An 11,888-nucleotide genomic window follows, 5' to 3' on the forward strand; every position below is an offset into this window, starting at 1 on the left:
TGCCGTTGTTTTCTCTTTTTTCATCTACCATTCAATTGCACCACGGCCGTCCCCTAATTGAATGCTAAGCACTTGCTTCAAGAACTCACTCTAGGCCATGATGAAAAGCTGCGCCTGTATCTTGGGCCCTACATGCAACATTGCCCGGAGCCCATTGGGCGGCCGTGTATTTGAGTCGTGTTCCGAAGATCCTTATTTGTCAGGGCACGTTTCTTCTACGGTGGTGAATGGAACCAAAAACACGATATTGTGGCGTTCCTTAGGCACTTTGTGTGCAACGAACAGGAAGAAGAGAGAAAGTGAGTTGGCTCCATCCTCACCGAGAGAGCATTTTATCGAGGTCTATATTTATTATCCTTCCTATTTTTAAATCTACATTATATTTTTATCTTTTTGTATTTATGTTCGGCTTATTTTACTAATTAATTTTAATGTTGATTATACATGATTTATTTAAACAATCATATATATAAACCATAAATAACGCCAATAATAAGACAGCTTGACTAAATAAATATATATCTTATTTTAAGTAAAACGCAATACCTAAAAGGGTTAATCATTAAGTACAAAAAAAAATACTTAAAAGATATACTTATACTTTAATGGATACTTCAAAATAAATATTTGTAATAACCTCTAGATGATACGTTATAAAAAATATAAGCAAATACCTTATTGCGAGTTATAATAATATAGCGTTAAGGTGAATAAAAGTAAAAACTAGATTAGTTCAGATGTAGGTAATAGAGAAATCTAGCAATAGAACTGAAATCTATTTGAAGCCTTTTCAGCTTGCAGTGAGAGACTCGAACCCCAAGTCTATAATGACCGCGTACAATCGGGTTAACGGCGAGCACTTATCGCAGTCCAAGAAGCTACTCCAGAAGGTCTTGAGACAGGACTGGAAGTGGAATGGCATGGTGATGTCCAACTGGTACGGCGTGTACTCCATGAAAGAGTCAACTGACGCCGGGCTTTACTTGGAAATGCCGGGCCCCACCCGCTTCAGGGAGCTTGTGCAAACCTCCCACGTGGTGGTGTGGAATGAAATCCACATGGAAATCATTGACGGCAACGTGCGGCACGTGCTCCAGTTTGTCAACGACTGCCTCGGGGCCAAAATTTCCAAGGCCCAGGCGGAGTCTAAAAGTACAGACCCGGCCGTCAGCCAGCTTTTGATAAACAACGCTGGCGAGTCCATTGTGCTGTTGGAGAACGAGGACAACATCCTCCCTTTGAGCGCCGAAAAGACCCCGGGAAACGAGGCCATTGCTTTGCTTGGTCCCAACTTCAAGGCAAAGAGAAACTCCACCGGGGGCCCTGCTTGCTTTTCTGCTCGCTACACAATCACGCCAACAAAGTCCAAGAAAAGACCGGGGAAAATGCGCTTGTGCTCGACTATGTGCTCGGGGCCTTTTTGGAGAAGATCTTGCCGGACATTGGCTTGGACATGCAGACCTTAGACGGCCAAAAGGGAGTGAATGCCACATTCCATGTAAATGCCCCGGCGCACAACACAGGGGCTTGATCGAAGAAAGAAGCGTCGCCACCACCAAGATCGTTTTGTCCGAGTACCGCACCGAGAAGTTGCCTGCCGGTCAGCAATTGTTCTACGTTGACTTTGAGGGCTACTACATTCCCGAGGAAACTGTAGAGTACCAATTTGGCTGCTCGTGTTTGGGCACTGAGCAGATGTTCTTGGACGGCGAGCTCATTGTTGACAACAAGACCTCAAAGGTCAAGGGAGACGCGTTTGTCATGGGGATGGGCACCCGGAAGAGCGCACAGAAATTAAGTTGGGAAGAGGCAGGAAGTACCGGTTGAAAGTTGAGTTTGGGACTAGCCCCACGTGCAAGCTCACCACCGAGTACCAGGAGGTGGCACGCGTGTGTTTTGGAACCGAGGCCAAGTCCACAGGGCAGGCAGCTTTGGACGAGGCAGGGACGGTCCCAAAAAGGCAGACAAGGTGGTATTGGTGACAGGCTTGTCAAAGGAACACGAGTCGGAAGGGTTCGACAGACCGAGTATGGATATTCCGGGCTAGACAGACAAGTTGATACCCAAGGTTGTGCGGGTCAACCCCAGCGGAAAGTTGTCCATGACCTTTCCTAATATATTGGAAGACAAACCTCGTACTGGAACTTCGGCTCCACCCAGGGCCACGTACTTTAAGGCGAGGATGTGTTTGTGGGCTACAGATACTACGAGAAAATCGGAACGCATCCTTCGTACGCGTTTGGCCACGGCTTTTCCTACACCACTTTTGAGTTGGGCGTCCCCGACATTATTCTGGGGGAAGACGACGTGCGTGTTTCTGTCAAGGTCACCAACACAGGCAAGGTGGCTGGAGATGAGGTGGTTCACTTCTACGTGGAACTTACTAGCCCCAATATTATCCGCCCCAAGAAAGAGCTTAAGGATTTTGCTAAATCCAAGTGGGCACTGGGCGAGAGCAAGGTGGTGTCGGTGAAGCTTCCAACGCTTGATGTCACTTCATACTGGAACAGCTACAAGAACAAAGGGCACCTACAAAGTGATTGTGGGTACGTCTTCCAACAAGATCACCGGGTGCGCCGAGTTCCAAACCAGCGCTAACACATGGTGGACCGGTGTCTAAAGACACTATGGGTGTATGGATCATGGCTTTGAAGAGTCCCAAATATAATAGGACTCCATGCATGTAACGTGAATACACATCAGTCTGAACAGCCCTGTACCCTGACACTGTCGGATTACTGGGACTGGGACGTGTCTTGAGATGAAAGTAGGTCTAAGACCTACAACGTTGTTTGATCCTCCATTTCGGCTTTTCAAAGACTCGAAGATGTTTCAAGAGAATATAGCAAGACATGAAATGACAAAGAAAAACAGGTCATACTCCGTACACGGAGCATGCTACAACTAACTTCTATGGTCTCTGCCGCTTCAACTGGTATTGTTTGTCACCGACTTTTCATGATTCGCAGATTTAATTTCATGTTGGAATCTGAAGGCAAATAAATTATTCGCAAGTGCCAAAACTCACCTGGTGTCAAGGTTTCCGGAAAAACCTGTTTTTGCACTTGTAGTTTCACAGAAAAAAAATTTCTTAGTAAAATAAACAAGAAAGTGGCCCCATGTTAAAAGATATTACATACCTGAGACCTTATCTGATGAGGATCTGCAGATGTGGGTAGACAGGCAATCTCTTTATGCATATCGAACATACTTCGTTCCTCTGAGAAAAAAAAAGGGCAATGTTGGAAAGAATGAAGTAAATCTCGAATTTACTAATACGCTTTAAATGTCTGTTGTAGTAATTGTTGTGAATTTGAAACATGAACTTCCAGGCTCTGGGATGCAGGGATTTGCATTGAAAATGTAATTCGGACCGAAATACTTGGAAACCCTTTCGTGCTCAGCGAGTACCCCGCGTCAAGCGACCAAATACTTATGCAAACACGCGGACAAGATATAAGTACAGCTATTCGTTTTTAGTGTTGATAATTGGTGCTACGGGAGCCAGGGTCTTTTTCTATCAAGACCATTTTTTTCGGGCAAAAGTACAACCTGTTTCAAGATTCTGTTCCCCGAGGTTACATGCTGCTTTTACCACAGCCAAAAACCAGTATCCCGTTGAAAGAATATTCGATGTCTCCTAGAATGAAGATTTGAATCAGGGGTCCAAATCAAACCTACTATGCGTGGTTGCGCTCAGCTGCCTCAATTGTCCATTGTCGCGGCCGAACTAGGCAACGGTTCCATGTCGCAATTTGCACCCAAGTCCCAAAAGGGAAACATGATCTCATCGTGAAAGTATCTAACGTGAGCAAGCCCCACTACTTATTAAGCGAAGCTGCCGAAATTACTGACCCATAATCTCCCAAAGTCATACAAACATATCTACTGACTGAGACTGTTCCTGTCGTCTTTCTCAGAAAGTGCCAAGCAAGCAACCACATAGAAATCGACCCAAAGTCCGGGCATTCCTCCTTGATGCCATCATCCATACTAGGCTACAAGTCTATTGCCCCGCATTTAAATCTTCCAGACTCACATACTCACCGCAAATATGAATTGGTCCATATGCCCTCGGGTCTCCGGTGCCTACTAATCAATGATAGCTCTTCGCACATGGTATCTGTTTCCATGACCGTTGGATGCGGCTCATTCCAAGACCCAGATGAAATCCATGGCTTGGCTCATTTATGTGAGCATTTAATTGTTCTGGGAGGGCCACAAACTCGACTCCGGCACGTGGTATCCAATTCTGGCGGATCCATGAACGCATATACTGGCAGCGACCAGACATCGTTCGCTTTCGAAATCTCGTCTTATGCGGAAGACAGTCTGAATGTGTTTATCATGGACTCGATGCTTCCGGTGTTTGCATCGTACTTTTCTAAACTCAAGTTTACATCTGCTTCCATAGGCTCAGAATCTCGAGCTGTGCATGAGGAGCACATGCTCAATACATCGAACATCGAGAAGATCTTGTGGCACGGGCTAAGGCTTCTCACGAGAGACTCGCATCCTTTCAGTAGGTTTGCTACAGGCAATTTGGCTACGCTATCCGAGGCACCCACAAAGCTTCTCAAGGCCAAATTGGTCTCCTATCACGCGCACAACTTCCGGCCAGAAAATATGGCCTTGGTGATCAAGGGTCCGCAATCCACCAACCATCTCAAAAAAGTAGTTGCGCATCATTTCTCAGGCAAGAAAGAGATGCCCAGCATACTGAGCTCCTCAGGTCTCACGAATCCTTCGAAAAACGCATGTGTATTTGACGAGATGGCTGAAAACATCCTATTCATCAAAAGCGAGGTGTCTCCACGTATAAGGCTTTGCTTTCCGTTTTGTGAAGATGACGGTCCATTTGTGAGCACCACCCAGACCTTGCTATGTAATATCATAGGGAACGAGTCTGTGGACTCGCTCTGTTATCAACTCAAGAAAACAACTCAGCTAGCGGAAAACGTGTTTGTGCACACGCAGGAGATTTGCAAGGAGAGTAGCGTGCTTCTCATTGATATTGAGGCTACCAACCAAGGCATGCGGCGGATCCAGGTGGTTTTGGGGGTGGTGCTTCTGTTTCTTGAGAACACGCTTGTGGGAATTGCCGACTCGGAGTTGGAATCGATCATAGATGAGTATCAGATTGTAGACCAGGTGCAATTCAAAAGCAAAAAGATCCCTGCTTCGCTGCTCGAGGAAGTTGTCGCGTACTCCGAGTACCTTCAAAGAAACACCGAAAACATCCAAGGCATCGTGAAAGGAGAAGCAGGCGGAAACAAAACCGGTTCTTTGGAAATGAAGCAGACTATTCGGAACCGTCTATGTCGAAATCGGCTTCTTGTACAGATTTTGAGCCCCTCGTTTCTGCCCGTGAATCAGTTTGAAGGCCCCACGCCCGTTTTCTGTGAAGACAAGTACTTTGGCTTCGAGTACACGAAGTTGAGGTACGACTTTTCAGGCTTGCCGGAACCATCGCTCCCTGCAATAAAGGTTCCTCGGCCTATTGGAAAGTTGGCTCAGAAAGTATCGTTCTTGGTAGAGGCCAAAACGCAGAGCCCCGCCACCAAGTACAGGGACTTGGAAACGGCAAGGGAGCAGCCGGTGCTTTGGGCAGGCGAGGATTCCTTGCAGATCTGGTCTCACCATTTGGCTGATAGCAGAGACATAGAAATCAGTGCACACGTCAAGTTGAGTCTGGTGGCTGCCGATGCCGAGAGCCTCGTAGGGGTGGAGATCATGGCGTCGATTGTGGGCGAAAAATTGCAGTTCATTTTGTACAATCTTGAGTCGCTCGGCTGCTCGTGGGCCGTGCACGTGAATGTGAATGGCGAGCCTTCGTTGATGCTCACCGCAGGCGGGCCCAGCACGCTTGTCCACGAAGTTTTGTCGACGATGGTGGAAGAGCTTGTCACGTGCCTCGGGTCCATGCACCAATGCTCATACCAGCAGCTCAAAAGAGCACGTGTTCTTCTCCGTAGGACGTACGAGGAGTATGTGAATGCGACGGGCGTAAAGCTTGTCTTTGTTATGGCAAGCGTGCTTTTCGACGAGGGCCTCGTTTTGCCAGCCCAGCGAATTAAGGCCTTGGAGCTCATTGATATCGAGTCTGTGGCTGCGCTTGGGCACTGTGTACTTGCGGGTCCGAGTTTCACATCCGTCCTTGTTTCTGGAAACGCAGGCGAGCCAGATCTCTCAAAAGTCCGGGATATCTGCGGCTTGGTCGGCGGGAACGGCGTTTCCAAACCCCTTTTCCATCCTGAATCAAGCTTCTTGCTCCCAAGAGGAGAGTGCTGCACACTCCAAGTGGCTGGTCCCTCTGGAGACCCATTGGCTGTGGTGTACTACTATATCCAGATGGGTGAAAGAAGCAGTCTCACGACCTACGTCTTGGCCAAGTTGGTGGAGCTGGTGATTTCTGCCTTTGCGTTCGAGGACTTGCGGATGAAACGGAATTTGGCCTATGGGATATTCACGGGCATGCGTATGTTCAAAAAGACATTCGGCATCCACATCACCGTTCCCACCGCCAGCCACAGTTGCAGCTTTTTGGTGGAGCAGATTGAAGAATTTCTCACAACTTTAGAGCAAATAATAGACAGCTTTTCGGAGCAGCAATATGCCCGGCTCGTCCAAGATTTAGCAAAAAGCACCGATGAGCTGGCCGGCGACGATACTGCCACCACCAATTTGTTTTCGAGTCTCCAGCCTGTCAACGGGTCCAGTGGCCAGGGAAATGAAGATGAGCACACAATCCACTGGAACAACTTGGAGCAGATTCTCAATAAAACATACAATTTTGGCGGAAAGGCATGCGAGGAGAGAATCGACCATGGCGTGCTAGCAAAAATCACGTTGCAGCAATTCCGCCACTTCTTCCGCCAAAAGGTCAGCGTGAGCTCACCACACCGATCCGTTGTGGCAATCAGCAAAGAAGCCGAGGAAATGCCGCGGCAGCAGAAAGTAAAAATGATAAGCAAAATCGTGCTTGAACGGCTCCAGGAGGCCAATCTCCATATTTCCGAGCAGTCGCTTCTCAAAGCGGTGGACTTGTGCCAGGACCTAGAAACCTTGCGGGATTTGGACCTCGAGAGCCACTTCACTGGACTTGGCCAGGCCGTGCGGTACCAGAAATTTAAAATGAAACTCAAGCTCGGGGGGCTTCTCAAGAAATTGGGCACAAAGCAAGTGAAGTCTCCTCGCCGTGGAAGCGCTGTACGAATCCAGACATATAGCTCTGTGGAGGAATTGCAGAAGAAATGTCAATCAGTGCATTAGTCAAATCTGGTGAAGAAAACTATCAGAAAAGACGGTGTGAACAAAGTCAATATTGATTTCGGTGAGCCTGCTGTCTGTATTGTAGCATGCCAGTAGTAAAGATGCTACTGAACAGAAAGCTGAATACTGCTCGCACGGACTTAGATATCAACAAAAGTCTTCTTTTTGAGTGCAAATCGTAAAATACAGCTACACATGGTCTCTTAGTGTCATATATATTTGTAATTGTCATTCTGGCGGATATGTTCTGTTAATTCGATTCTTGGCGTGATTCATCATTGATATATAAATAGTGACTAGATGCTCTCATCAAAATGAGGCCGGCACTTGATTTTCAGGGCAGTCTGCCACTATTTTTTTTGGGAGCTCGCGATTGCTAGCAGAGGGTACCAGTAAATATTACGTCAAAGCGCCCTCGAATTACAGTAAGTGGATGAAAGCCAGGAAACGTAAAGTACAACCGTGTATGTGGATTAGTTAAATTGAAATGTACTGATTATTCTTTTGATAAACGTATGCGATCGCTCCCGCAGAGATGATACCGAAAGAAATTGATATAAGCGAGGCCACGGAAAGTATGAAAGCTTAATTCTTGGGTCGTGCTATTGATGAGCCCCTTGGTATTCGGGTTTATCATGTTGTCGGAGGCTCGAGTACTTATCCTCTTTACTGGAACTCCTTAACATTTCTCAGTGAATTGTTGGAAGTTAGAAGCTGGGAAAAATTAAAAAGGAGCCAATGGATAGATACTACCTGATCCATATTTGCACTTTATCATCTTTTTCTCTTCTCTTGAGACGATGGCTTGTTTTAAAAGTAGTATATATTATTTGTGCTGACTGGTGTCTTAGTTTGTTAGTCGAGGTTTTCTTGAGTTTTAACAAGAAATATTACACGGCGCAAGATTAAAAACTGAACTCAATTCTTTTCATAAATTTTTTCCCAATGATTGTGATTTAGCACTATAAAAAATGACAAAGCCTCGAGTGTCTCAGATCGCTATGAAGTAATGGGATATTGTCGTATCGTATCATCTTTGAGTTTCTGGCTTGAAACTATTTTATTCTATCCTTGCCTCATAGACTATATCAAGTCAGCTTTTAGCCAAAAATAGCATTCACGGATTTCGTGCTGTTTGTCGGCCTCTAAATTACACATAAATCGTGTGGTAGACTGAATGTTTTTAATGTTCAGTCTTTCAGCACTATTCAGACAATCTTGGGATACTTTTTCAGAGCACCTAGAGATATAGTGAGAGCTGGAGAGTTGCTAAATGTGCTGTTCACCATCAGGACCACCGAGGAATACCGGGCTTTAGCACGGTGATAATTATCATTAAAAATCTCAGAGCTGTTCGATCAGTAAGTTTTCGCTGGTCTTCACATAGGGGCTTTCATCTAATGCTACTGGTTTTCTGGAAGTACTACTCTTAATCGAAAACAAAAACCATTACTTCATATTATAAGCTGCCTTTCTGATTGGATTCGATTCTGTTCCAGTTAAGACATTCATTACCCCGAAACAAGGTTTAAAGATTGAGATCTTTTGCACTTTTTATGAAGCAGCGTACTTGACAACATTCACGGATCTGAGGTTTAAAATTGCCGAAGATCATAACAAACAAGACTAAAAGAAACTTTTGCCTGAATCGAGATCGCTGGCAGGCTAAGGCCCCATAATTCTGACCAAGTTTGGGGGCTCAAAATATCATTTTATGTTTTTTTTTTCAGTACAGGCATAGTGCTTTGACTTGGGCTTGTTGAGACAAAGTCGAAGCTGAATTCAATTCCGCGTTTTAGTAACATGTATCCGAATATGGCCCACGCATGTTCATAATGTGAACTCTCTTTCTGTAGAGACAAGCTGTTGTGCCGTAGAAAAGCAAAAAAATGTATCTCTGAGAGTTTTTTAATGGAATTCAATGTTTAGGACATCTGAGAAATATTTTAAGGCTTTGCATATTCGAAGTTTACCTACTTACCAAAAGCGCGGGAGGATGCAGTAATGACAATAACTAAGTATTCCAGAACATAGTGCAGGTTTCGGAGCTCTTCAAGTAAGATCAATTGTTTCGTGTTCCTGCTGTACATGTCCCAATTTTTCTGTGCACAAAAAGGCTTTAACATTGCATCTGTCGATCATACAAGAGAGAGGAAGTTGACACTGTGGTTGGAAATTTCACTCCACCAAGAACTCAATTCTGTAGATACGAGTCTCAGCTTTTGATTGGAAAAAACAGGCACAGAAGTGCAACTGTATTGGAATTTGATAAGTGTTACAGATGAAATGTCGAGGTTTCTGAAGTTGAAAGTGGGGGCGACACTTTTAAGTTATATTCAATGACAGCCTAGCTACCGAGTGTTGGAGAAGAGAAGAGCTCAAAAAGCAAGAAAGCAAGAAAAGCTTAAAAGTAAGCGAGCTAGGGTCGTTGACGACAGTGATAAGTCAGATGACGAACAGGATGAGGATGAAGAATTTGATGTTTTCTTCGGCAACAGTCAATTTTCTGACGGATCCGAAATGATATCCAACTTGAAAACAATTAGGATCGGTTTTGATCAAAATACAAGAAAAGGAACTGCAAAAAGAAATGTCAAGGCGAATTTTCACAAAGATCGAAGCCAAGCAAAGAAAGCTTGATCTTTTAACGTCCGAAAAGAAAATAAGGGGAAAAGTGGAGCAGTTTTATGAGCCAAGCAGAAGGTGTCAAGATCAAGAATGCCGAGAAATTTTGAAAGAAAGCATTAAAGGAATAAGAGAAACAAAAACTCAAGAGTGAAATTGAATGGAGAGAAAGAAAGCAGCTTGTCAAAGACACGGTCTCCGCGCGCCAAAACAGGAGAGAAGCAAACTTGAAGGCAAGATGGGAGAATAAGGGAAAATGGAGCAAGGAGCAGCTGCTGAGGAAGCTCACTGGTGTTGTGTATAAAATTAAAGGCACTGGAGATGGTGGGAAGGTTTTGAAGGCAACGCCAAGTTTAAGAGCAAGCCGAATAATTAACATGTTATATAGTAATATAATGAAATGAAGGATAAAGACACAATCACACCAGCACAAAACAAAATTCAAGTACGGCCCACAAGCTAGGCAAAATTGAAGCTCCCATCACATGTACTATTGATTTTGATTCTTCGAATTACCCGATTTGAGGATGACCCTGTCACTGAATATATCCCTGACTATGCACGCCAAACAAAACAGCAACTTGCGGGTTTATAATCACCAGAAACGTGAAAAGACCGCCTGTTTGGGTCTCTTGACAAATTTCAAACGATATTGTTGACAAGGCTTAGAAAAGCGAAGAATACTAGAAACTGGTCATCTGTTCCCGCCAAAGCGTTGGACGATGCCGCGATTCGATAATGCAGTAATTCAAAGTGATCTCGTAGTTCAATCTAGTTTCGTAGTATTTGAACCAAGTTGTGATGGAAAGATTTGCATTGACAGGTGGGTCTCGTACATCTGTCTGGATATAGTTAGCATTGTTGCAGTCGAGTCTCGCATTTAGTCTTGCCGCATTAGAGTTCTATAGCTGCCTAGCAAGGTGCTCACAGGGTGTACCATGTATATATCCAACTGATCCTCCTTCAGTAGCATCAGACTCTTTCTAATATCTTGAACAAATTTGCATGGTCAACAAGAATGGTCTTTGTACCATTCAAAATCTCTGTCATGTACAAGTAGATTCCTCTACTTTTAATATGAGTGTATAGCTGTCCTCTTACTATTTCAAGATATGCGTGTAACAAATTGAAAATGGCTTTAAACACCCTTTCAAGTCTTTGGAAGGACGGTCTTTATCTCTTTTTTTAATGTATTAGGAACTCTGTGATCATAGAGATGGTAGCATTATTTGGCTGAAAAGTGGCATACTGATTCACGTCAGTTTCCACATTGATTCAATCCAGCGCTTCTTTTGAGGTGATGAAACGAGCAACCATTCACGCTTCGGACTGCTTTATCTGGATGAGAAAATTAGGAAGTTTTCTAACTGGTCCCAGACTAGCCTAGTTGCAAATTGATAAAAGTACTTGATTTCAATTGTTCATGCACGATCTTTTGCAGCACGATGATGGATCTGATTTCTCATCCATGGATGATGCTAGGATGGGCTTTGAAGGAATTTCTCAGAGCAAGTATCTAGCGCCGTAAATAGCCTAGTTCGAGGATTCTGACCCACCTGTTGTACCAGAACCACTTCGCTTTGTGGCGGTCCATACTTTTGTCTTACTTTTATTATACTACAGTAGGGTATTATTGATATTTCTTGTATTTATACACGTTGTATGATCCATATGTGTGTGAACTGATTATAGAATCTAAGAGCATTGCTCTTTGAAAGTTTGAGATCGTGAGTTAATTAGTGTCATAGAGTTCTATTTTCATATCGCAGCGGAGAATAATTTAATTACCTGAGGGTATGAAAAACAATCGAGTCCGACGATTCAGGCCGCGGTTGTGTCTCTTATTCAGTCGTTTTATATTACTTAGTTGCCGCAGTTTGGCCTCTTCTTCAGTCGTTTTATATTACTTAGTTGCCGCAGTTTGGCCTCTTCTTCAGTCTTTTTATATTACTTAGTTGCCGCAGTTTGGCCTCTCATTCAGTCGTTTTATA

At 44.3% G+C, this 11,888-nt stretch overlaps 3 protein-coding genes across 3 annotated transcripts; 2 read left to right on the plus strand and 1 right to left on the minus strand.

Annotated features, from left to right (window-relative positions):
* Positions 1-827: 827 nt before the first annotated feature.
* Positions 828-2,760, plus strand: METBIDRAFT_10289 (uncharacterized protein; the record flags this gene model as incomplete). Its single annotated transcript, XM_018853730.1, has 5 exons — positions 828-1,363; positions 1,467-1,816; positions 1,878-2,013; positions 2,202-2,571; positions 2,713-2,760. 5 exons carry the CDS (start codon positions 828-830, stop codon positions 2,758-2,760), a joined length of 1,440 nt encoding a protein of 479 aa, XP_018714600.1.
* Positions 2,761-3,978: 1,218 nt separating this feature from the next.
* AXL1 (Axl1p) lies at positions 3,979-6,924 on the plus strand (the record flags this gene model as incomplete). Its single annotated transcript, XM_018854700.1, has 1 exon — positions 3,979-6,924. A coding segment is annotated over one exon (2,946 nt), but the record flags the coding sequence as incomplete, so codon positions are not given.
* A 2,733-nt stretch (positions 6,925-9,657) lies between these two features.
* On the minus strand, positions 9,658-10,327 carry METBIDRAFT_118136 (uncharacterized protein). Its single transcript, XM_018854099.1, has one exon. The coding sequence runs from the start codon at positions 10,274-10,276 to the stop codon at positions 9,917-9,919; it is 360 nt and encodes a 119-aa protein (XP_018714602.1). The 5' UTR covers positions 10,277-10,327; the 3' UTR covers positions 9,658-9,916.
* Positions 10,328-11,888: the final 1,561 nt, after the last annotated feature.

Source organism: Metschnikowia bicuspidata (assembly GCF_001664035.1).
Source record: "Metschnikowia bicuspidata var. bicuspidata NRRL YB-4993 chromosome Unknown METBIscaffold_1, whole genome shotgun sequence".
NCBI lineage: Eukaryota > Fungi > Ascomycota > Pichiomycetes > Serinales > Metschnikowiaceae > Metschnikowia > Metschnikowia bicuspidata.